The sequence below is a fragment of the Stegodyphus dumicola genome, chromosome 8 (assembly GCF_044657685.1).
Source record: "Stegodyphus dumicola isolate Sdum_Otavi_A_Nest chromosome 8, ASM4465768v1".
Lineage (NCBI taxonomy): Eukaryota > Metazoa > Arthropoda > Arachnida > Araneae > Eresidae > Stegodyphus > Stegodyphus dumicola.
The window spans coordinates 109581946-109609743 of record NC_140775.1 but is presented as its reverse complement, the minus strand read 5'-3'; the positions used below and the strand labels follow the sequence as shown (position 1 = coordinate 109609743).

General features: G+C 34.1%; 1 protein-coding gene across 1 annotated transcript in view; it reads right to left on the bottom strand.

Moving 5' to 3' along the window:
• LOC118187326 (dynein axonemal heavy chain 2-like) overlaps positions 1–27798 on the bottom strand; it is a 280776-nt gene that overhangs the window by 56277 nt on the left and 196701 nt on the right. Inside the window, exons 15-18 of the mRNA XM_085822256.1 lie at positions 24546–24705; positions 20837–20971; positions 15639–15743; positions 9237–9407 (exon numbers count right to left, since the gene is read on the bottom strand). Of these exons, the coding sequence (XP_085678382.1) occupies positions 9237–9407; positions 15639–15743; positions 20837–20971; positions 24546–24705 (571 nt within the window). The remainder of the gene's footprint in view (positions 1–9236; positions 9408–15638; positions 15744–20836; positions 20972–24545; positions 24706–27798) is intronic.

Sequence of the window (27798 nt, the reverse complement as noted above, 5' to 3'; positions counted from 1 at the left end):
ACTCAAATAATCCATGGCATCCTAGTTTCCATGAGTTTTTAACGTTACAGAATTTCTTTAACAGTGCATTCAGAATGATTCGAAGCAAAATCGCAAAACGAAAACAATAGTTCCTCAAGGACAAAGCCCCTTTGGACTAATAATAATTGGAGAATACCAGTGTGGATTCAAGAAGGGTAGATCTACTATTAGGCAAATACTTGATAAGAAAAAAGAATATAATACAGATATATTACTGTAAAAGCTCGAAATCTGGTAAGTCCTAGGTTTTACCGGCAAATGTCCTAGGTTCTACCAATGTGATTTGGTAAAAGTCCAAAGTATGCTTTAAAGGAGTCCATTTCGGGATTTTACCAAGCCTTTGCGGTAAATCCTAGGAGTTATCAACGCCTTCTGATAAAAGCTCGAAATGAATGATTACTTACGATAAGAATTTTCATTCGCAGGTATATTGTATATAGTGTATGCCCAAAAGGTTAAAACACACTTTAATTTTTTAATTGATAATATAATTGTAAAACTGATCAAAATAATATATGATTTAAAATTATGTCGATGGAACCGACTTAGAATTGTTTTTCAAAGAGTTACAAGAAATAAAAATAAAAAAAAAAAATGCGATATTTATGCCATTTCACAAATAAGATACCATGTGAAAAAGCTCAACTAATGCACAATTCTTTCGATAACTACTGAAGAGATTTCAATAATTTTGGCAATAGTTAAAAAAATTAAATTGATAGCTTAGGGGAAAAATTATGAAATTTTTAAAATAATAAAAAGGAGCACATTTTTTGAATACTTCTTACTACCTGTTACAACATGGTTGACTGTTGTGGTATTTTGAATTACAAAGCAGAGTTGATTTGCACAAACACGTCTTCGTAGTATACTTCTTTGAACAGTTGCATTTTCTGATTCCTTGTCCCCCAACTAAAGTCTTTTTACTACTTTCATGTACACTTATTTCTTCTGTGCCAACTTCTTCGATGTTTAAAAAATTTTCTTTGCAAAAGGCAAACTAGTTTCTTGTGTACAGCGATTTTAATTTACCAAACTTAGTACCAAGAACATAAAACTCGCACTTTTAATATCTGTAATAGCGGATATTATTGATTTTGGATCCATTTTCAATCTATCAATCTTCTTTGCCTGCTTCTCAAATCCTTCCTTAGCTGTCCCTCGAAACATTTTCATATGTCGAACTTTACTGATAATCGCACCTGTTGTGCCAGAGTATATATAAAAGTTTTTTTTTTTTTTTTTTTAATTTGAACTTCAATATCTGTTTCCATCGTTATGCATGATTTTTTTTCACATGTATTATTATTATTATAATACCAAATTCGATTGCGATTCGAAATCAACCGTTGATTCGAGATTAGCGCTTTCATCTTCTATATTAACCATGCATTCATTATTAATATTTATAATTTTTTTCTTTTCAGTAGCCATGTTTAATCAAATTGCGTAGCAAAAGTGAGTTAGCAAGTTCTCAGCTTCATAAGACAACCATACATAGTTTCGTAAGGTGAAAATTTGATTCCGTCGTGATTTGCTTTGTTTTTCATTGCTTGAAAATTTTTAATTCTTCCGGCTTCTGTCTTATTTGTTTCCATCCATGCTACCAACATGTTATCAACGTCCTTGTTCGCCCGTTCCACAGAAGGACTTACTGTGTCTCGGTTTACCGTGAACTATTTTTTTAGGTGTTATATAGGTATTTTATAGGTTTATATCACTCCACATTTCACATAAACATAAACTGTTTATGATTTGGTTGCAAAATTCCCTCCTATTGTTGGAATGGAGAATATTCGGGGCTACAAAAGTTGTAAAAATATCCAGAAGGTGATATGTTACTTCGTCAGTTCATTTAGTATGTAAACTTCGAAGTAGGAGGAATTTTAAAGGTGATCTTGATATAATAAAATGACTTTCATATCACGATCAGGATTGTCGACTTGGTATCGAGAATTCATTTCGCTATGCACTATTGGTTTGATTATAATCCCCTTTTCCACAGTTTTTTTTTTTTTTTTTCTCCCTGGCCTCTTTCACATAGTCTCAAATACGTGACGATAGGTTCTACTGTACATTCTTGTATTTGCCATTTAGTTCCTTAATCATACACGTCATGTATGACGTTGATGACTTCCTCAGTTGTAACATAATACAGGATTTTCTGCTTTTTCTGCAGACAGTGGTGCTATAATTTTGTCCTCTCCTCCCATATTAAGAATATCTTAGGGTTTCAACCTTCTGTAATGAACTACTTGCTTTTCTTTCTCACATTTTGCTTCTTTCACTTCATTTATTAACGCAGTGTATTTCTCATTTGTTAAATAAAAGCTGTTATTCTGCTTATTTTTTACAGATTCAGACAAAATGACGTAAAACTTTTTCCGCATAATATCACTCATTTCCTTTCAGCAAAATAAAAAAAGCAAAATATTCTAAAATGGAAACAAACTGTTTCTATTTTGGATCGTAGCCGCTTACACTTGTTTGAATTCGCCCGAAGCTAGACTGCAAATAGCGCTAATAACATGGAGGTAGGAAGTAAGACCTTTCCTACCTCCATGGCCAATAAGGAGGGGCAGGAACAGAAAAGTGAAGCCACGGAAATTGCTTGCGCAGGCTTATTCAAGGTCGATTTAAATCCCTTGTTTCGGGCTTTTACCCGAAGGCGTTGGTAACTTCTAGGATTTACTCCAAAGGCTTGGTAAAAGCCCGAAATGGAATCATATTAAAGCATACTTCGGACTTTTACCAAGCCACTTTGATAAAAGCTAGGTTTTATTGGTAAAATCTAGGATTTACCAGACTTTGGGCTTTTAGAGTAACAGATGCATAATACCACCTTTTCATTGATCTTAAGACTGCTTACTATAGCATTAACAAAAAAAAAAAAAAAAAAAAAAAAAAAAAAAAGCTGTTTCAGGCGATGCTGGAGTTCAGAGTGCCTGAAAAATTGGTAAATCTCATAAAGATGACCCTTAGGAGAGTAAAATGTAGAACTAAGCTGGGATCCGAATTCTCGGATATCTTTTATAGTGAAAAAGGACTAATACAAGAAGATTCTCTTTCCTACCAGTTGTTTAATATCACCCTAGAAAAAGTAACAAGAGACTCGAGCATAACAAACACAAAAGATTATATTCATAAAAATGTTTGAAATTGTTGTATAAAGTTGTAACTAATTACGCGTCCTTGTCAACTAGAACCTTGGAAAAGAATATAGTGGTTATTTGCTGTTCTTCTTACAACTCCAGAAGTAAAGTCCAAAGAAAGATTAAAGTAACCTTTTATTCCATTCAAAATAATAACAGCCGGCCTCTATCGAGCTTACAGGAAAGGCAGCACTTGGGCTTTAAATAGAAAATAAGAAACTAACTTAATTCTAACTAACTAAAACTTTGTTGAAGTTGTACAGAAATAACTAACGGGTTGGCCCGTAATTAAACCATAACGGTGAATGCTAACAGGTACGTAAGACTACGGCCGAACGTAGAAAGATAGTCTTAAGGCAACGAGGTGACCCGAAGGCAGAATACGCTTCTACTGAGAACTTCTAAGCTCTTCTCTGGAAATGACTAGAACTTCCCATTAAATGCTGGTTCTACCTCATTCATATACAACGCGATACTGGAACTTTCTCTTTCTTGTTCTCGACGTTTGTTCTCTTTTAGCGTTCCGCTGGGGTGGACGCTGCCAGTCTTCCCTGTGCTGCAACAAATATCTCGGAGATTTCGGTACTGCTGCTTCTTGGCTCTGTTCCAGATACCCTCAAAAGATCTTTTAAAATCGGAAAATTAGTTCTCCTGTAGTACGGTTTTATTTGATCAATATTCGCTACAGACCGTTAGTATCTTACAAATATACTGTTGCGTATTTTACCTTCTCAACGACGAACGGGCCGTCAAATTTCGGCTCGAACTTCGCCACCTTATTTTCAGGGGCGAAAGATACTGTATGCTTCTTCTTCAATACATTCTGCCCTACTGCCTTCTGTTTTTATGGTAATAGATCTTTTGTTTCCCCGTCCCGAAACCCGAACTTTTAATTGCCTCATCAATTATTTTCTGCATATCTTTAATTCTGAACTCCGCTTCTCTTTGTTGAACAAAAAACAGTTTATCTAAGGGAGTTAAAATGTTCCTCCCTAAAAATTGCGGGGGCCTTTAGCGTAGTGTCATGCTTAGCCGTTCTCAGTGCAAAAGCTAGTTCGTTGACGCAGTTATCCCAGCGATCATGATTATTCTTTACGTACCCTCGAATAATTTTAACAATAATTTCGTTCACTCTTCGTGGTATATTTGACCATTTTTAAATGGCATATACGAAGCCCTGCGCATAAATTTTCAAATTGTCTACCGTTATCGGAAATTACTTTTAGTGCGGACCGTACTTCAATACATATTTGTTTAAAAATGCGTGAGACACGATTTTTGCAGAGGATTTTTACCCATTCAGAAAAAGTGATCTACGATAACCAAAAGATATCCATTTTTATTTAATGGACTTGGTGATACGGATCCAACAAGTCGATCCCTATTAATTCATTAGGAAAAGTAGTTTTAATACTGTTTGCATAAATAGCCCGACCTGACATATGGCGTAACGATTTTCTATAATTGCGAAAAATAAACGCCTTTTCGGACTCTGAAATTTTTTTCTGATTTCAAGGCGAAATTTTTTTCTGATTTCAAGGCGGCCTGATGTAAGCGAATCATGTAATTCTTTTAGAATACTTAACGTAAGCTAGCTGGGATAACTGGTCTAAACTTGTGATTCTCATTAGTTACTTCCGTATAAAATAACAATTTATCAATAATTTCATAATGAGCTGCTCTATGTCTGATTGCGTTAATGTCAGTATGTTCAAAATTTTCGGTATCTTCAAGTTAAGCACAGACATGTTTGAATTCGGGGTCAGCTTTCAGTTCTGTAACTGATAGTGTCTTGGAACTCAATTATTTTTTTTAAGTTAACATGGCAAATTTCACGGTGTTCTCCTCTTCATCTATCTTGATCCTAAAACGTGCAACTGCTACGACATTCTCCTTCCCTGACCTATATTTAAGAATAAGGTTGATTCTTGTAACCTTAAAGTCCAGACTTAAGTCGCGGAAACGACCAGCGGCAATACGTTCTGAATAATCTGTCATTGGGGCGCTTCCGAAGTACACTGGGATTTTTTGTACCGCTAAAAGTACGGCAAGAATTTCCTGCTCAGTTGTTGCGTAATTTCGCTGAGCTGGATTCAACGTTTTACTAAAATAGGCAACTGGCTGCCCGTTTTGCGAAAGGACGGTGCTAACTGCATAGTCCGAAGCATCAGCAGCGATTTCTGAATTCTGGTCCCCTTCTAGGAATTTCAACATGGAAGCACTGAATAATGCCTGCTTCAGCTGCTTAAACAGCATGTTCGCTGAATCTTTTTTTTTTTTTTTTTTTCTTCTTTTTAGAACTAGTAAGAGTTCAAGTAGCTTCATTTAGTACAGAGAAAACTTCTAGATTTTTAACATGTTCATCAATAGTTTTACTTGTTATAATTATATCATCGAAATATATGAAGGTACTTTTATTTAGGACAGATCATAAGTAAAAGTAAGCCAAACGGCATTCTCGAAATGGCATACACGCCTGATTTCGTAATGAAAGCTGTTTTCTCAAAATCTTCGGGTTTTACTGCAATCTAAAAATAGCCTGACTTCAAGTCAAGAGTGGTCATATAATTTGTAGATTTATTTTTTCCAAAATTTTATCTATAACTCGCAGGGTATACACTGGATATTTTGTTACACTATTTAAATTGCGGTAGACAACCACAATCGCCATGATTTTGACTCTGAAGGTGGAATGTTGTTTTTCTTTCGGCATAAGACTACCGGACTTTCATAAGGGCTAGTCGTTAGGATAATAATGTTTTGCTCCAGCATCTTTTTTATGTGCTGTTAAATCATTTTTCTTTTACTTGATCATACCCATATGGTTTATTTTTAACAGGGGCGGTATTTCCTATGTCAATAGCATGCGAAATAAGCTAGCAGAAGCCAGGCTTAAAATCAAATAATTTATAAAAGTTTCTTACTCCATCTTCAATCTTTTTCTTCTCCTCTTCCGGCAGGTTATTTAATTTAATTTGAGGCTTTGAGCCCACTTCCTCATGCACAGCGTCCATTTGCACCTGTAAACTAGAATTTTTAAAGTTTACGTTCGCGCTTGCCCAGCGCAAAATGTCAACCTCCAAAATTACTGACACTAATAAATCTTTTACAAGAAAAGTAACATTTTGATACTCATTTTTAGTTTGAACGTGTAGGTCCACTTTCCCGAGACATTCGCATTTCTTCATTTGGGCGGTGATTACTTTCTGCCCCGAAAGTTTAAATATAGTCTGTGACCTGAAATGTTTCCTGAAACATTCTTGAGACAAGGAACTGCGCTGCGCCCCGGTATCCAATAATGCAGTTGTAGGAATGTTGTTCAGTAATATCTGAATTTCAGGCAAAGCCAAATTTTGCACGACAACCGTTTTCAGTTTAACTACCGAATGATTTCCCCTTTTGGCGATCTCCAAATTCTTTTCTTTTGTTACCCATATTTCTGCTACCGCTTTTCGCGGTCGTATCAGGCTGACACAGATACTGTCGATTCTGCGGTTTTTGTTGGGACGACCAAAACTTGCCGTACATTCTTTCTTAGAGGCTGACCGGCTTTCAAATTTCACGGCTAGTTGAAACAGGCTTCCAAGCGTATTTGGGTTTGTGACCTGAATGTAATCCTGGATAGGGGGAAGCAAACGCGGTAAAATAACTTTGATTAAAGATACGTCTGGCCTCTTTCCGTATAATAATTTGAATAGTTAAATTTTACGTAAAATAAAGTCAGTTAAATAAAGTCTGTTAATTCTTCCACCTGATATTTACTAAAGAGCTCCGCTCGCAGCTTGGCGCGGTCTTTCACTCCTGGGAATGCCTTGTCTCCCAGTTATACGTTTGGGAACCTGGATCACTCAGGAGGAACTTTCCAATCCCCTAGTACTTGTCCTTTTAAATTCGCTGTGGCGAAGGTGACTTTCTGTAGTCCCGGAACAGAATGCAGTGTGAACTAGAGTTCCAACTGCTCCAGGAAGAACATCACGGAATCTTTCCCTCGAAGGTCGCCGCTGGTTTCATCGCAGCCCGCAAGGTCTCGATGATGAATGCGAACCCTTCCATTGGGTTCCACCGGTGGTATTTGCAGACTAGAAGCGCCCAACGTGAACTTTTCAGATTCCAGAGACATGGTCTGTACTCTTTTATTCGGGCACCAGGAGTATAACGTTCTAGTTAAATTACGTGTCCTTGTTAACTAGAATCTTGGAGAAGAGTATAGCGACTATTCGCTGCTCCTTCTTACTACTCCAGAAATAAAGTCCAAAGAAGGGTTAATATAACCTTTTATTCCACTCAAATAATAGTAACAGATGGCCCCTCTTGGGCTTACAGGAAAGCCTCCATTTGGGCTTTAACTTAAGATAAAAAAATAAGAAACTAACTTAATTCTAACTAACTAAAACTTAGCCGAAGCTGTATACAAATAACTGACCGAGTTGGCTCGTAATTGAACCTCACCGGCGAAGACAACGGCCGAGCGTAGTGAGAGAACTTAAAGCAACGACATGACCCGAAGGCAGAACACGCTCTACTGAGAACTTCTGAGCTCTTCTTTGGAAGTGACTGCATTTCCTATTAAATACTGTTTCTATCTCAAAACGCGATACTGAAAACTTATTCTGGCAGGGAGTTGTAGGTGGGAAACATGAATTTAAAGGAAAGGGTCTCAAAATTAAAAATAACTATGAAAAAATTTAAATAATCCCTACAGTGGCTTTTGCTGATGACACTGACATGGTGGGAAGAATTAAGGCGGCAATGGTTGAGGTTTTTTGCTGTTCACGAGTCAGCAGCAAAAACGTGGATTTGACCATCACTGAAGAAAAAAACTACATTCCTGACAGTTACAAGCAGAAGACATAATTTGATACCACTGAAAATAAATCACTGTATTTTTAAGGAGGTTGAAGAATTTAAATGTTTGGTTACAACTGTAAATAATAATAATGATATAGCTACTGAAATCAAGAAGCAAATTAACATTGCTAACAGATGTTATTATGGATTATTAAACCAGTTCAAATCAAAATACCTAAGCAGTAAAACTAAAATACAGTTATAAAAGACCTTAGTAAGACTTAAAGTGTTATATGGAAGTGAGTGTTAGACAGTGAATAAAGCAGATGAGGCTAGAGTAATGACATTTGAAGGAAAGATTTTGAGAAGACATTTTGGAGTAGTGAGAAGAAATGGAGTGCGGAGAGTAAGATTTAATTTTGAACTACAAGAAAAATTTAGAGAATCAAATGTTATAAAAGTTATTAAAGTCTCTCAAATAAGATGGCTAGGCCGTATATACAGATTTGGAGATGAAAACCCAGTAAAGAAATTGAAACCCCCAAAACTTGAAAGAGATGGAGATGAAGGCCATGGATGAGGTGGCTAGACAATGTTGAAAAAGTGTTTAAAGAACGGTGGAGTTAATAGGTGGAGGACTATGGCATTGGATGGCTTAAGATGGTAGAAACTGACTGAGATAGCCTTGGATGGAAATCAGCTGTACAGTGTGAGAAGAAGAAGATAATTTGGAAGATTTTGTTGACTGGGCGATAGTTGCAATAACGGCATAGTAATAACTTGGAGAACCCTTTTCTGCACATATACAAAGATGACATTTACAGACAAATGTGGTCAAAGAAAATACATAATTTATTACAGTACAACTTAATAACTTTTGATACACAGATTCTTCTTCCCACATCATCATGAATAAGATACGCACCCCCACAATTTTATAAAGCTTATCACATCTTTAGACAGTCAATGAGACAGAAAAAAGAGCAATGCGTGTTATCAGCAGCAAGGTAAAGCAGAAAACTTAGTATGCATTTAGAAGCAACAATTAGTAGTTTTAGGTCAGGAAAGGGAAGTAACCATATAAAAATAAGGAATAAAAAGGACTATTGCCAAATTAATGTTATAAGTTTGTTTTCATATTATACATATATATATAAAATATGAAAACAAACTATATATAGTTGTCTTGCTATATGAAGAGAGAGAGCAAGGCACTTTTAACACATATATTTGTAATATTTACAACATAACTTTAATATAAAGAAATAATATTACCTGGTGATCTCTGAGTGTCAATGAAATGTTAAAAATTATTCTAACTTTATTCTTCCTATTTATTCCAAATAAAGAATTAAATGCTTTTAAAGATTCTTCAAAGCTTTTGGCAAGAAATATGGAAACTGAGTCAGCCACTTTCTTGACAAATATAAGAAAGAACTGATTTGCCTGAAAGCAAGGTAGTGGTATTAAGACAAAAAGAATCATAACATCTTTCACAGAATACTTTTATAAAAAATATAACATGTTAATAAAAGAAATTGGAAACAAATTGCAGGATCAAGCTTTTTAACTCCTCAAAGAAGGTTTTTAACATCAAAAGAGGGCTATGCATTGTTTTCTTATATGCCATTTAAAAATTTATTTTCGAAGATTTTATTACCGTACTTTTTGCCAGTATTTTACATTTACGATTTTACAAATAAAACATGTTTTTAATACCTTTTATAAAACAGGTTTTCTTATATAAACTGAAAAACTGCTAATTCGACTTTTTTTTAATAAATGTTTAACTTCATGCTCTTGATTCATCTGCAACTATTACTCACTAAAACTGAAGCAAAAAATGGTTGTCACAATATTTTTATAATATACAAGGAATTAGAACAAAATGAATGTTAGATTTTTTCAAAAGCATACATCAAATAATTTAAAAAAAAATACTTAATACAAAAAATAATAAATTATGGTAGAGACGGGGGAGTAAGCTCTATGCATGCCAGTACTTAAGTGTTATAAAAATAATATACAAAATATTTTTATTTTTTTTTAAATATTCACCTTTATTATTAATGCCATTTGTCACCTAAGTAAACTAATAATTAAGAAAGTTAAACCATTCAGGAATTAGGTATAGTATAAAGCTTCAAGTGCTCCTTTTTGGCAGTTCAGCTGGTGAACCTGCAGTTTATGTTTGAATGCTGGAAACAAGAAAAAATCACTGTGTTTCGAATCAGGTGAATAAGGACAATAACTTAACAAATGAGTTTTTTATGCTTTAAATAACTAATGGCAGGGGTTGATTGTGACCTCATTTCACAACTGTTTTGTTTTAGTTTTGCAGAAATAAATATATACTTGGGTCACAAGGAGGAACTTTTGAGGCACTAGAATTGAATTTTTTGAAATTTTACTTGCAACATTTGACATCAGCTGTTTTAGAGCATTAGCTAGATTATGTGGAATTCAGTGTGCACATATCTCTTTCACTTCAAAATTATTTCTTTCACTTAAGGGATTCCATAAATGTGTGTTGTGACTTATCTCACTTATCTGATAACAACATCAGAACAAGCTCACAAAATTCATCATGGCAAAGAGCGCAACATTGCGCTTGTGGCTGGCAAGAGCCTTGAGCACCATACAGATGATAGAATGACTTCACTCCGATCCGCACCGAATTTCGATACAAAGCACTCAGGGGGAACGGGGCAAGGATCTTTCATTCGTCTTGTCCTACTATCAACCTCTCGACAGGATTTTCAGCTCGCTGCATATTTAGAGTGGCACCATGCCGCACAGACCCTACACATTTACAAACATCCATCCTTTCTCCGGTATTCAAACACCGGCTCTTCGGTACCGCAGTAGGTTCCCCTAACCGCTATGCCGTTTAGACATAGAAGTGAATGCCCTCAGATTCATGAAATGTTCAAAGATCTCTTAGTTCAATCATTCAGATCCTTGAAGTGTTCAAAGATCTCTTAGTTTAATTATATGTGACATGATATAATTTAAAATGATCATTTGTTGCGCAGCATTAAATTTTCCTGTTAACAGTAATTCTTAGATGACTTTCACAAAATTCATACTTCAGAACTCCTACATTCATGATAGGATCCTTTAAATCAGTTGTAAATTGTTGCTCTGGATGATGCTTCATCACCAATAATCGATTTTCTTCCATCAACACACAATTGTTGTGTATCTTTTTGAAAGCCATGAAAAATTGCAACTAAAAAATGTTTAACTTCAAAATGATGCCATGAAAAGGATCTTATATACTTATTACTCTTTGATAGTCAATTGTTCACAAGAAAATTGACATTTTTGGGGTGGGGTGTCGTGTGCACATAAAGCTGTCATTTCTAGCAGCATTATCAAATTCTAAAACTTTAAATACTGGTGCTTGTAGTCCATACAAATATCTTCTATGTGGCTAAAATACTCAAAAACTTAATCTCTCCTATGTCTTTTGAAACGCAGCATATGGCAGTAAAAAACAAAGATGTGCAGAAAATACTTGCCAGATGCAAGAGTTAGATCATTAATGATTTGTGCGTATAACAAAATTACGTTTTGCAAAGTTAACTTCATATTCAAAACTTATTTTAGGCATAATTCTGATTAAAAGTGGAAACAAAACAAATGTTAATTGAAAGGACTTTTATTACTGCTTAATAAATATGTGATACAATTATTTTTTAAAAAGCGATAATTTTTTGCATGGGACAATGATTGAAGTAACTCTTTAAAAGTTTTCCAGTAAGGAGCACAGAGTTTTTCAGTGCTTCCCATAAAGCAGTGGTTTTCAACCTTTTTCCATCATGCATCCCTTTAACCATTGTTAGATCGTCATTTTCCTCTTTCTCTCCAAAAATTTTAAAAAATACATGTATATTTATTTTAATGTAGATTATTTTTTAATATGTATTATAAATTAAACAGGCAAAAGCATAGGAAATGTTGATAAATACCAACATTTGAACAAAAGTAGGTTTTTGACCCTCGTAAATTAAATCTAAATGCTTAAAGTAAAAAAAAAGTTTACGTAAAAAGGCTGATCTCGTTGTCCTTCCCCCGGTTGAGAACCCCTGCCATAAAGTGTCCTCTCATTTCTTCATTTGGGTCAAGCAGAATCTTTATAGTTCCTGAGCTTTCTTTTAACATATCGTGTAACTTTAAAGTTAAAGGCAGTTTATCGCCTTCTTTATTACTGCTTTCACTGCCAGCTGGTATATCAAAATCATCCAATTTTCCATCCATTATTTCTCGATTCTCATTTCAAGATTAATGCTTTGACTTCTTCTCTTAAAAGTCTAAAATTACTTTCCTACCAACTGCTTTTGCAATTTGCACAATCTTTTTGGTTTCATTTTTAAACGATGGAAATCATTAAAAATTTTGGCTAATTTCTGGCAGCTAATGCTAGCAAGCATTCAGTGTCGATAAATGAGCACTGAACCATGTAAGAACGAAATTCTAGTGTTGGATAAACTAAAAGGAAATAACTAAGATAATGCATTTATGAAAATTCTGTCCCACAAATCTGCGTTCCGCAAAGTTTTACTGTAGAAATTTTCCCAAAAAGCAGGTCTAATTTTACACAGTAACTTGAATATTATATCATTTTCTTGTTTTGTCTCAGTTATAAATTCTTAAACATCATTTGTTTATTTTGTATGAAAATTAAGTGGATAGTTACACAGGGAATCATCAAGAAAAAGTAAAAGTCCAAAATACGGATTCATCAGGAAGTCGGAGATTCTGGATTTTAAATCATTAATTTAAATCTAGAAAGGTAAGACGCAGAAATTATAAAACTAAAGACATGAAATGGTTGCCTGTGATATAATAAAATAGTTATGACTTTAAAAGAAATACCTCCCAAAAAGGGAGAAAATGTTGTTATTAATGCTGTTTTATTATTTATTTTTGCACTGAGCAGTTTCGTTTTTACGTTAGCTCTCTCTTCAGCTTTATGCAGAGACATAATTTCTTGTTCATTTACAAAAGTTCCATTATTCAGCTTGTAATTGCCATGGCAAGAATTCTCATTAAATGGCCATTGAAATCTTTTCATATTCAACTATCTAAATTTTCTTCACCAGGTGACAGTATTTTCTGGACTTGAAACCATACCACAAAATTTCATCGTTTTTAATTGATTAATGATTGGGGAAATTTTATCACAATGAAGACTTCAGTTACATCATGTTCATTTAGCATTTCTTGACATATTTCATTAACCTATAAGGTATTTCTCCCGCCTTCTTGGCATGCCTTCGTGGTGTAGTAGTCTGCACGCTGGGAGCGTATTCCAGAGGTCCACGGTTCGATTCCCGGCGAAGGCGTTGCAAATTTTTCATTTCTCCTGCTTCCCCCCCCCAAAACCTAATGTCTCTACAGTGGCGCCCGAACTAAAAAGGTGTAGGATGATGATTCTCCACACCCAGGATTTGCCGATTGGGTCCCCTAAAACCCCAGTCGTCCTTAAAAGGAAGAGTATATAAGGTATTTCTCCTGCCTTCTTAGCATGCCTCCGTAGTGTGGTGGTCTGCACGCTGGGCGCATATTCCAGAGGTCCGCGGTTCGATTCCTGGCAAAGGTGTTGCTAATTTTTCATTTCTCCTGCTTCCAAAAAAATACCTTATGTCTCTACAAACCTTAAAGATTTTTTTATTACGTTCAATAAAGCTATACCCCTCAGCATTTTCCCACATTTAGCATATTTTTGAGGGGAACTTTTTTCCATCTCCGTTTAGCGTATTTCCTCAGCAACACAGGTGACCAGTTCGGTTTGGTTTTTTTCCCTAATGCAATCATGTTTTCAACAAACCACCTTTTTTTTTTAATACCAAACAGTATTTTTACGATTTGAGGTTTCTTAAAGGACATAAAAACAGCTATCCTATAACTTCCTTCAAGTATGAAGTATTCTACATAAAGAAAATCTGCATGCAATTAAAATGTGATTCCAAAAAATAAGCTGAAATAGCAATAATTTCCGGTTAAAAAAAAAACCATGCAATAGATTTCATCACCATCCATTCATTAATTGATGATGGGAGCATTGCTGTCATCATGTTGTCACCTTACATTTTCAGTTAGCTCTTCACATATTCCATTAATAAAAATATTTCGCTTTTTACTCGAGATATCCAAAAAGCTTCAAAATCATGGCTTCTTGGATAATCCTATTGCTGCAATGGTTTGGTTTATTTAATTATGGCAAAGCACACTAGGGCTATCTGCCTAAGGGGAGGGATGCCTTCGTGGAGGACTTTCTAAGGAAAACTGGCTCGCATACACGTTACACATGAGGAAAACCACGAAAACGCCCATCCAACCAGCCTGCTCGCGGGATTCGAACCTCGGACCGAACTACTAGTGTTCAGCGACTTTACCGCTCAGCCACTGGTCAACCCTGTTGCTGCAATGAGTTTATAAATTAACTAATTCTTTCTTCCTGCTTTCTGCTATGCCAACAAAAGCATAGACAACATTCCTTTCCAATTTAACATGTTCACCGGGTTTCAGCTATTGTGCATTAAAATAGAAAAATGCTGCTTTATCTATAACCACTCAGGGAAGAAAATGCAAATATGGTTTGCTCACGGAAATAGGAATAAATTTTTCCTTTCTTCATGGGCTCATTAGTCAAACAATATGCAGTATGGTTCAATGTCAATCTCAGCTAAGAGGGGAAAACCTATATAGAACATCTGTTTTTTGTTGAGTATCATAGTGTCTGTTCCTATTTCATATATCTTAGGAGGAAAAAAAAAATTCTCAGAAGAGGATAAGAAAAAAGGGGGGAAGAAAGACAGAAAAAGCTTATAAGAGAGGTTCAAATTGTAGAGCATTCTGGTCATTGGACATCTGGATTTTTTAATTTATACTGTGTTAGCAACAATTATAACTTCAGAAATAAATTCAAACCTTTTGCCATGTTATACAGTTTCAAGCAAATTTGAAATATAATAGGAAATGAGAAATTGAGAAGCAAAGCACACGATTAAAGAAATCAGAGCTGCATTTAAAAGTACAACTTTATAGATCCATAAGTAATTTATTTTTAGTCCAAAGGGGCTTTGTCCCTGAAGGACTATTGTTTTCATTTTGCGATTTTGCGTTGGATCACTATAAATGTCAGTTTCACTTTTCATACTGTTGCCACCAAATGTCTTGCATTATATTTGAAGAAATTAAATAATGAAAAATGTGCATAAATGCATGTATATTTCTCGCATTGTGATAAAACAACGATACATAGAGCCATCGAATTTTGAATGACGTAATCCTCCTACGAATATGGGCATGTGGAAGACCAAATTTGGAATTTGTTTTATTATCGATTTCACATTTTCTAAAAATGTAACGAATTTTTGAGTAACAAACTAAACGATTTAAAAACGAGCAATGCAACACTCCACGGGGAAAAAAAGACCTTTTTATCTCCAGCGCGCGGAACTGTGTATCGGAAATTCTAAAGGTATGCTCATTTTAAGATTATTTTGCGACATTGCTATTTAACTGAATTTTATGGTTTAAGTGCAAAGAATAATATATTTAATAAATAAAGGTAACACACAAAACATTAAAAAAACGCCCCTTTGGACGTAATTTAAAATCTGAAACCTTTCAGATTTTTTTTATTAATATTTTTTTTATACATACTTCTGAATTCTTTTTCCTGAAAGCAGTGAGCATTTTTTGCAGCTCATCAGTAATTCCTTCATGCAGATTTAGTATCTGCTGCAGCACATCTTGTTTATATAAAACCTTCAAATATCAAAATAAACAACAGTTCATGCAAATTCTAACACAAAAATATTAGAAAATAATTCGTTTCAATTAATATTACAATAATATTTATGAAACATTTGACAAACATTAAGAAATTTTTTATGAATCTTTTCATACAGTTACGAATATTCTAATTCGCGCAAAGTAGGACAATATAAAGTCTTCAGCAGCTGATTATTTTTAGAGATTTACATAACCTGAAGATAAACAGCAACCACCAATAATAAAATAAATTTTAAAAAGTAGACGTCGAAGAACTGGCCGAGTTTATGTTAAAATGCAAATTTTTAATTTGTTATATAGGAAAAGGCCCAATCCAGAGGTTATTCAAATTATTTTGCCTAGGCTGCTACAACAAATTCAATATTTCTTCGAGTTAAGAAACCCAAGCACCCCGAGAGTTCGTTTGAGCCTGCTGTGAAGTAGGAGGGTTGCAGAACGTTTTATGCAGGATATGGCCAAAGGTCAAACAGATAGTTTTATAGGCCTGTAGCACAAGGAAGACCACGGTTTGATGGTTATATGTGCTTTGAAAGTAGAAAGAAATTTTCAAACGCGAGTGACAATCACAAAGAGAAAAGAGAGAGGGGGAAGAAGGCAATAAGAATTTAAACTTATAAGGGATGCTAAAAGTAATAAGGTACAGGTATTCCGAAGACAAGAAAATCCCTTTAGAATTCAACTGAATACGGTAGTTATAAAAACTTTTGGCTCTGCTCGTAATACATACGTAGCGTATTTGGAAACTAAGTATCGTTTCATTCTAGCGCCGTCGCAGCGCTGTGGTAGGCGTCCCGCGCATTCGTACTAGTCTTTCTTGTTCACTGACTTTCAATTGTCGCCATTTTGGTTGCTCTATGTTGTGTTTTCAGTTTGCTGTGCACATTCAAAATGTTTAAGACAATTAGTTCTAACGCTGACTGTGAGATTCGTGCCGTGATGAAATTTTTGAACGCGAGTTAACCGGCCGAAATTTATCGTCAAATGACAGAAGTTTACGGTGAATATGCGATAAGTGACGGAATGGTGAGAAAGTGGGTAAGAATGTTTAATACAGGTCGAACAAATGTCCACGCCGAGGCTCGGAGTGGTCGGCCTTCTGTTGTCACCGATGATTTGGTAAGGAAAGTTCATGAAGCAATTCATGAGAACAGACGCTTCACACAACTCATTTCCACAAATTTCACGTACTGTTTTGTTCGAAATTGTGTCTGACCGCTTGAATTATCGCAAACTGTGTTCCAAAAATGCTCACTGATGTTCACAAAACAAAGCGACTTGGTAGTGCCCTGACATTTCTCACGCGGTACAGTGATGAGGGAGAAAACTTTTTAAACCAAATTGTGACAGGTGATGAAACTTGGGTGTGTCATTTCACACCAGAATCGAAACAACAATCGATGGAGTGGAGACACACTCATTCTCCGAAAAAACAAAAGTTCAAAGTGACAATGTCATCACAAAAAATCATGTGCACTGTCTTCTGGGATACGAAAGGCGTTTCGCTTACTGAATTTCTTTCCAGAGGTGAAACCATTAATGCGGCACGATATTGTGAGACTTTAACAAAATTAAGGCGTGCCATTCAAAACAAACGAGGAGGAATGCTCAGTAAAGGAATTGTGTTGCTCCATGACAATGCTCGGCCCCATACAGCTGGTGTCACTCAATCGTTAATTCGACAGTTTCATTGGGAGCAGTTCGATCACCCGCCGTACAGCCCGGAATTGGCGCCGTCCAACTATCACTTGTTCCTGCACATGAAGCGCGAGTTTAGTGGCAAGCGCTTTGGATCTGACGATGACGAAAAATGCTGAGGAGTCGTGGTTATCGAAACTGGCGGAAGTTTCTTTGACGATGGTATACAAAAACTGGTCACCTGCTATGACAAGTGTTTGATCATTGGCGGAAACTATGTTGAAAAACAGTTTAAGACATGTATTTTCATGTTAAAATAAAATTGGATTCGAAAAAATTGTTTTACTATTTTTTTTTTTTTTTTTTTTTTTTTTTTTCAAAACGGTACTTGGTTTTCGAATACGCCTCGTATATTTTTAAATAATGTTCCAGTGGACATATTATTGGAAACAACGGCTGAAAACAGTTTTCCAAGGGAGAAATTCTTTCGAAAATATTTTAAAAGCTATAGAATTTAAACTTGTAAGAGGTACTAAAAGTAAGAGGGTACAGTTATCCAGGAAGCAAGAAAATCCCTCTGAATTCAATGAATATGGTAGTTATAAGAAATTTGGCTCTGCCCGTAGTACAAATATTGTTAAATAATGTGCCAGTGGACACATCATTGGACACAACTACTCAAAACAGTTTTTCAGGGGAGAAATATTTTCGAAAATATTTTAAAAGATATAGAGTTTAAATTTGTAAGTAAGAATACTGAAAGTAAGAGGGTACAGTTATCCTGTATCCTCTTACTTTCAGTAAATCCGTCTAGAATTCAACGAATACAGTAGTCATAAGAAATTTGGTTCTGCCCGTAATACAAATATTGTTAAATAATGTCTCGGTGCACATATCATTGGACACAAGAGCTCAAAGCAGTTATTCAGGGAAGAAATTTTTTAAAAAATATTTTAAGGGATATAGAATGCTTGGGGTTGAGGAAGCAAATGTTACTGCCACTCAGCAAAAGTGTACATGAGTAGCAAACGTCATATTACACATTCAAATAAGAAATGAGCATTAGAAAGTAACCTTCTTCGATGTGGAAAATCCGCAAGCTCTAGTAATTTGGAGAATAGATTTTTTAAAGGCAGGAGGGGATTAAAATTGATTTTCAGGAAGCCATGATACAGTTAGACATGACTGCATTTAAGCAGAAAGAACTGCATTCTTAGGATGCTATCTTAGAGACCCTTAGGACATCCTAGGGATACAGCTATTGAGATGAATGACCTGCTGACTGAAGAGAAATACAAGCTGGAACAGCAAGTCGCTTTGCTAATTTATTTGATGGTACCTATGATCTCACACAATTTATAACCCACAGCATCGACACAGGTAATGTCACCCGACGTACAACAAAGACCTACCACTATAACAAGAACCAAAGAGAAAATTATTTGAAAGCATAAAAAGAAATGTTAAAGAACGAGATAATAATTTCCAAGAGTAGCCCTTATATTATCCCAGTATTACTATGCGGTAAAAAAAAAAAAAAAAAAAAAAATCTACCATCTACCACCAAAGGATCATAAGGCATTTTGCAGTGGATTACCGAAAATTTAATAGCACTACTAAATATCCCTTTTATCCCTGGCCTATAATCGAAGAAATAATTAGGAAAATTAAATAATGAGTTGCATGAAGACTCTAAATCTTACTTCGGGATAATTTCGAATATGTGTAAAACCAGACGATTTGTTAAAAACCGCATTTAAAACAGACGATTTGTTAAAAACCGCATTAAAGTCAAAATGCCGTTTGGCTTACGTGGAGCTCTCGCCAGATTTCAGAGGGGCATGGATACTGTATTACTTGTCCTAAGAGTACTTTTATTTATCTAGGTGATATAATTGTAATTAGCGAGATTATAGTGAACATATGTAAAAATTAATTGTAGAATAATTGCAAACAGTATGAAAGATTTTTGATGAAGCAGAATAAAAAATGAATACTTAAAGTGTATTACATGCTGGTTGCTAAAATATTTTTCTTTCCAGATAATGAAGTATCCATATAACGAAATCATTGTCCTAGGACGTCTTCGTCTGTCAGCTTTAGTTTGTAAACTGTAAGTTTTCTTGCTTGTAAAAAGTTGGCTTTTGTTTAGTTTAAAATTTAAGATGTTATCAAGGTCGTTAAAGACCACTGTTATTACTCAAATGCTGGCGAGGAAAGATGCGAGGTTCCTTTAGGTTAGCCAGCTATTTTATGTTTTGGATCTGTAGAACCTCCTTTTCCATTTTCCCGCCAGAATGCAAAATAGTTCGCATTTATTCAAGGTGAGGTTTTTAGATTGTAAGGAAGAGTGTATTCTGCCTCTCATTGTCACGTTACTAGGTTGCTATCTTAGATAAGAGTTCTTGTTTTTGACCCTTATTTTTGACCTTCACTATAACTACCGATAGATGATTTCCACGGCGGTTAAAGTTTTCAGCCAACTTAATGTTGAATTGATTGTGTAGCCCTTGGTCACTAGTTAGTTGAATTTAAATTTTACATTTGATTTATTACTAAGTTATCTCACCACAAGTGGTTGGCTAAGTTGTAAGTGTGAAGTATCTGTTCTTATTTAATTTTAATGAAGAGTCTTTTGTACCCTTCCCAAGTTTCAGTTGTTATTTTAGATTTAGTGGCAATTCACTTAACATTTACTAAGAGTTAAGACATTTTGGATGACTGCTAAGTGCACCAAACTCTACTAATGGAATAAAGAATATAAATGAAAACAAACATTAAATATCCAAGCTTGAATCTTCGTCTTGAAATTTAAAATCTATGTTTTAAAATTTGCTTGATTCCATCAAGGAGCTCGAGATGATTTAATGCTATTTGCATGGCCTCTGTTACCTCTAGACCTCATAATTTGTGATTTCTTTCTTTGGAGGCATATTAAAAATACTATTTACATGCTCTCCCTGCTAGAAACATTGAATGAGCTCAAGAATCACATCACAAGTGCATTTAGTAGTGTAGGTGTGGACCCAATTCAAATACCACATAGAAGTGTATATACATGAACATATATATAAACATAATTAAGAACAAAACTTGAAACATTTAATGTTTATTTTCATGTATCATTCATTGTTCACTATGTAATACTTTTTTTAAATGTTTTAAAATATGATGAATCATTTCGATCACAATGTCTTTTACTAAAAGTTTCAATAATAGCTTTTTTACGAAAATAAATTTTTTATTGAATTTCTTTATAGATTCCCCAAATAATCTTGTTTTCCTTATTCTTTCACTTCACTTTCTTCTAATGAGTACAAGTTTAACAACGGTTTTCAAAATGTAATAAAAATTCAAAACATGCACACACACATATCATCCCTTTCAAAATTAAAACATATAAAATGAACATTATTTTTCGGTTAAAATACCTGCATTTGAAGAAAATCTGAAAATTCCATTGGAGATCCTATGTCAGAAATAAGCATACATTTCTGAGCAATTTCTCTGCATATGTTATTTATGTGAATATTGCATTTTTCATACTGATCAAAAACTTCTTTAGCCTATAGAAGTCAAAAATATGAATTAAAAAATCATTCGAACTAAGCAAATTATACCAAACCAACATTAATGCTTAAAGAAAAAAATATTTCTTAAAAAAATAATGGGACCAAAAACTCAAATTACTTCTTTTTTTACTTGAATACAAAACAATGCAAGAACTAAAAGACTATATAAGACCTATTAAAACAGTCTTCTATTCCAATATGCATATAAAAAATTTTAATAAATTCTGTGTACCCTGAAACACTAGTTGTCAGTGTTAACAAATTTGAAAGTATATTTATTTATTTATTAATGGCTAAAAAAATACTAAAACATCAAAAACATGCTTAGCAAAATTCTGCAAAAAAGGAAAAGATAAAATTCAAAAAACAAAGAAACAGAAATTTGATTGTTTCCATTCCTCTAAAGAAATGGAAATAAAAAAAAAGAATTATTGCATACTTTCCATAAATTAAAAGAGAGTACATAAAAAATTAAAATTAAGTGGTGCAAACAGCCCTAATGGCCAAGGCCTGCAGTGCCCTGAAATGAGAGTACATAATTTCAGACTTAATATCTTCAATACTAAATTCTTGTGCAGTATTTTTAGTAATTAAAAGAGAGTACATAAAAACTAAAACTCAGTGGCGCAAACAGCCCTAATGGGCAAGGCCTGCAGTGCCCTGAAATGAGAGTACATAATTTCAGACTTAATATCTTCAATACTAAATTCTTGTGCAGTATTTTTCTCTCTTTCAGTTATAATAATAATTTAGCCCAGATTAAGAATTATTTTGCAATGAAATGAATTGCTGCTAATGCATATTTTCTTGAAAAAATATTGGAATAACTATTATCTAAGTGAAATTGATTTAAACTCAGATGTGAAAACAGCAGTATGCCAAAATTAATATCATTAACCCTCATCGTCAGTTATATGAATATAAGCATGCAGCCCGCCAAACATGCGACCTGCTGGAGCAATTCAGGTGGGAGGTATTGCAACATCCTCCATACAATCCCGATTTACCGCCATGTGACTTTCATATTTTCGGTAGGCTTAAAAAGGATCTCGGTGGACAAGATTCCGAAATGATGAGGAGGTGAAAGCAGCTGCCTCCGTGTGGTTACATAACGCTGGAGGACGTTTCTATGCAGCCGGAATCGAAGAGTTGGTTGTCCGTTCGGAGACATGTTTAGAGTCTCTTGGGAACTAGTGGCAAAGTGAACTTGCATTGTATGCTATCATAGCCGTGTTGCTTTTGTATCGACAATTTAATAAATGATCATAATTTGGAAGTGAAAAATTACTTTTTGATTTGCCCTCGTAATTTCTCTTTTCATTTCCTCTTGACCTGCTTCAATCTTTGATTTGACAGACCCTTTCTTTGCTTGACCCGCCTTCACCTCCTCTTGGATCGCTTTCATCTATTCTTGGTCCGCTATCAGCCCGCTTTTACCTCTTCTTTAACAGGTTTTTTTTCTCTTCTTTGACGGAGTTGACGGCCCCTTCCTTCTTTTCTTGAAATGCAGCAAAAACCTTCATCCTTCATCGCTCTTATCATCAGCATTCAACCCCACTTATAACACCAAAATGTATTGCGTGCGCACGAGTTCCTAATAGACTGAATGCACACAGCTCCGATGATAGATTGATAAGATTTATTTTATCGAAAAAACGCTTCATTGATCTGGAACTTTCAACAAAGAAAGTCGTATAACTCTTCACAATATTGCAGAGTAAAGTCAGTAGTTGCACTTCAAACTACTATGAATGATAAACACAACGCAAGAAAAGAGCAGCTAAAGAGCGAAGCTCTCGGAACTTGAGTTAACAACAACGACAACTATACAGCAAAGAACAACAAACAACTGAGAGCAGCTGCCCTCTCCGGCCTTACACAGTTTTCACCCGACCGCCGAGATATTTCTAATACTTTTTGCTTCTCTAAATTATTGGAAGGCATAAGTGGGTCGAATTACGGTTACAGCTAATATAGTGATTAATTACATATATTTAATTACAATACCTATTACGGGTATAAAGCAGGCAAACCAAAATGTCGCAATTTGGCGACTTTTAGCGAGCGCTTCCAGCTTGGCGATATCTCGCCAAATTACCATTACGAGACACCCATTTACTCTATGTTAAATTGACTAGCCCCTGTATTTTTACTTTTTCGGCATAGCTTGTATCTCTAGATTTTTTTTTTTTTCCTTTTTTTTTCTTTTTTTTTTTTTTTTTTTCATGTTACATTACACTGAAAAATGCATCAATTCCACATATAATTATTACACTAAAATCATCTATCTATGCACAAAATTCGTAACAATATGTTAGATGACAGAGAAAAGAAATAATATTGTCTCTGCGAGCATTAAAATTTGAAATAGACCGCACAGAGCAGAATTTTTGGCAACTTTTTAAAGTGATATAAGAGGAAAACGGGAAGATAAAAAAATTATGCTAACTGCTTTTACAAGTGTGAGTTTTCCTTTTCTAACTAATTTGAGGGATCTTTTCTGTTTGAGGGAAACATATGTCAGAAACGTTTCCTATGTAAAAGCATGCGTGCAAACTGACACTTTTGGCAAGAGGTACTAGTTGTACTTTATATAGTAGTTATACATTATTAATTCTTATTTCTTTGAATTTGTATGGAGATGAAAGAATAAAGGCAAAAATCTATTTGAACAGACCTTATCTGACATTACTGCCTGACATTAAACATTAAATTAAATATGTTGCTCTTATCTCTTCAGAGAAACTTAGTAGCATTATCTACATTAAGACAATATTTCAGAGCAAATATTGGCAATAAAAAAGTTAAATGTAATTCTATTTTATTTTTTTCTTTATTGAAATTATTAACCTTAAAAACATACTTTCAAATTTATAGAGACATTAGGTTATTTCCAAGCAGGAGACATGAAAAATGAGCAGTGCTCTCGCCGGGACTCGAACCTCGGATTCACCACCTTTTTTTTAGTTCGGATGCCACTGTAGAGTCATTAGGTTAATTCGAAGCTGGAGAGATGGAAAATAAAGAATGCCCTCGTCAGGACTCGAATCACGAACCTCTCGAATAAGTGCCGAGCGTACTGACCATTACACCACGAAGGCATGTTAAGAGGGTGGGAGAAATACCTTACATGTTTATAAAAATTTTACAGAGTTGTCGATAGTGAAAAAGATCCAAGTTTAAAAAAATTACAGTTTCTAACTGTTATACTCCCTTTTTCATTTATTGACTTTTATATTGTTTATTTTTTTCTGCAATAAATTTCGAGCAATATTGTACCAAAGTTCTTGCTCTTCACAAAATAGGGACCTATGTCATAAAAATGCATACAGCTATTCTCCAAAATAAATGTCAATTTTATGCTAAATTTTGCATAATTTTAAATTCAGCTTAGCATGTTCCCCATTCTTTATTGTTCTCAGGAACCAGTCTAACAAAGTAATTTTAAAATTGAAGGAAGCAGGTGAATAAGGATTTTTAAAATTTTTTATAACAGTGTAAATATAACAGTTCAATTTTTTAAAAAGATTAGCCTGTAAGAAAAAAAGAAGGGGTAAAAAATACTCACTGATCTAATTTGCTCTAAGGCACTTTTTAAAGAAGTATTTAATGTACTTTGAGGTGAAGCCCAAGTCAAATTACTGAATGAAAATCGAACACTCTCCTCCATAGATGACAGCACTTCAACAAACATATCCCTTTCATACAATGATAGAGCTCCAATAATTCTGCACCAAATAACAGTAGATATAATGTTAAAACCTTTTAGTTCTTTGAAAAATGAAAAAAAAAAAAAAAAAAAAAAAAAAAAAATTCTCCACTGTGTATATCAAGAATTCTGAGCTGTGAGGTTAAACTGCTAACTATAGTAATAAAAATAAGTTTTTGAAATAACATTTTCATGGTAAAGGGGGGGGAATTTCGAATTAAATGACCAAATCTTTAAAGGATAATACAGCTCAGATCTTTGAATTGTGAGACCTTTAAAGAAAAATTGAAAGACGTTTAAGTCTAATACGTGTTATCAACCAATATTTAAATTTTATAGGCAATAACACAAGAAACTAATTTTAATTTCAAAACTCTATCAGTGGGTTATGTTACAAAAAGTGCATTTGTTATTTCACACTAATTTCTACTTATTCCACTTCAAACATTAACATGACCATAAAACAACTTATCGCCGTATTAAATAGTAAACACATCTTATAATTAACAGATTCTTATAACTAACGGATTTACGTTTTGAAAAACAAGTAAATGAGATACTATTAAAGAAATTTTACATTAACATGAGAAACATATAAATTATTACAAATGGTAATTTGTTTAAATATTAAAAAAGATACATAGTACATTTTAAACTTAAAACCAATTTCCAAGGGACATTTTCTTCAAAACATAAAAATTTAGATTTTGTATGTGCAATATGCTTATTTCAATGCGAGCTCCATTTACAGTTTGGATTCTCCCCTATTCACCTGATTTAACACCCTGTGACTTTTCCTTTTCCCCAAAATAAACTTAAAAGGAACCTGTTTTGATCCATTCGAGTCTGTTAAGAAGAACACTTCATAGCTATTGAGACAATTTTTAGAAAATGAACTGCAACACACCTTTGACCAGTAGAAAATAAGAATAAGCTGACCAATGGGGAATACATCAAAGAAGGCAAACAATATATTTGCCATAAATTGTAAATAAATATTATTTTTTTGAACCAGTCCCATTATTTTATAGACAGACCTCGTATATCTTGCAGTTTGCTAGCTGGGTATGTTGAGCATTAAACCACAAAAAACGAATACAAAAAATGTCATTAATTCCTATCTTATGCTCGCATAACAGGACGACTAAGGAAAATAAAAGACAATATTCATTAGACTAAATTAAGGTGATGATGAATTTCATTTATCACACTTTAATTCAGGTATCATTGTGAGTCATTAGACTTTTTTTTTTCTTAACAAGACTCTTGGAAAATCAGTTATATCCTCACTAGAAAGTAAGCTACTATAGAATCAATAGCTTTTTTAAGAAAAGGAGATCTTGGAAAAAAATACTACCTTCCTAAGAATTAAACCTCGGGCCTCCAATTTGATTGCTGGACCTGCCAACCACTGAAGCAGAAAAACATATACAGAACACATAGAAGACTCTATAGGACAAAAATCTGGTAATTTTGAAGGCCATGCAATGAATATATACTTTTCCCCAGCATATTCTGCGGTACAGCGGTCTTTTAAAAATGTGCTGACATCATTGTTAAGTAATAGCAAATGTCTCAACTAATTGGAATATCTTTTCTTTAAAATCTTCAATCTTAAATTATTTCTGTAACATGTTCAAATATAGTGAACCAATTTTTGTGGCATTTTAGAAAATAAATAGAACTAACAGTTATTTAAATACCATTAGAATTAAAACTGGAGAAGAGGTAATGCACAATAAGTCCACTTGCCAATAGAAAAAAAAAAAAAAAAAATGCCTTCCTGAAGAACTTTCTGAAGTAAACTCTCTTTCATTACATCTATACATGGAACAAACCACAAAAATTTTATTTAGCTAGCTCACTGAACTATTAGCAAAGGTGAAATACCAGTACTTTGTGTCTTAATTCACTTGACAAATTACTAGTTCATTAGGACTTAATTAAGACTTTGCAAATTTTCCTTTTATTTTACGTCCTGTGGAACACCTTATGCATTAAAAACTACATTCCTTCATTTTTTATTTAAATTTCAAAGTACTTTTTCTGAAGTAGGAAAGTATTTTATAAGACACATTTTAATTACGATTTATTGCTCAGAATTCAGTATCTTACAGTTATTACTTTCAAAGAAAGAAAATTGATAAAACATTATTAGAGCATACAAAATGTCTGTTTCATATGAAAAATAGACTCAAACCTGCTAACTTCTTCATAAAAAAGTATAAAACGTTTTAGAAAAAAATTTAGGAAAAAGCATCAAGTGAATATTGCAGAGAAAACTGATACATATTTGAAAATTTTTTAATAACTACAAAATCACTGAACACTGGTAGCTTGACCTAAGTCCAAGTCCCAGTTCGCAACCAGAATCTTTCTCCTTTTTTGGACTTAAATCATACAGTTTATAATACTGTTGTTTTAGATATAAAAATCAATGTATCTGACTTGACTATTTGTTCCGCTTATTTCGAGCCCCAAACTAATATTAACATAGAACTATTAAAAATTTCACAAAGTTTAACGATGAAGAAACCATGCAATTTTTTATGTGGTATGGATTCGAATAGCAAATCAGCGATTTGGCATAGTCCTATTACTGATGCTAGAGGAACGAAACTTAGTGATTTTATTAGTGCGAATCATTTGTTTCTACTTAATGAAAATCGCGGACCTACTTTCTGTTCCACGCAATGCTCGAGTTATATTGACCTTACGCTTTGTAGCTTAAGACTGCTGCCATACGTTCAAGGTTGGGATATCTCTGAGGAAGATTCTCTTTCTGACCATAAAATGATTATCTTTGAACTTGTTTTATGCCGTCCGATTATATCTTCTAATTTGTGTACTTTTAATTTAAAAAGAGCGAACTGGTTTTTATTTACTGAACTTTGTAAGAGAGAATTGTGTAACTTGAATATCCTTCTTAACAGTTGCTCTGATTGTATTTCATTAGAAAATGTTGTAAACAGACTTTCTACCGTTGTTTTTAATTGTGCTTTACTTTCAATTCCGATGAAGAAAAGTAAGAAGAATGGGGTCCCTTGGTGACCTAAGGAAATTGATTGTTCTAGAAAGCATGTAAATGCTGCTAGGCGTAGATTCCAGAGAG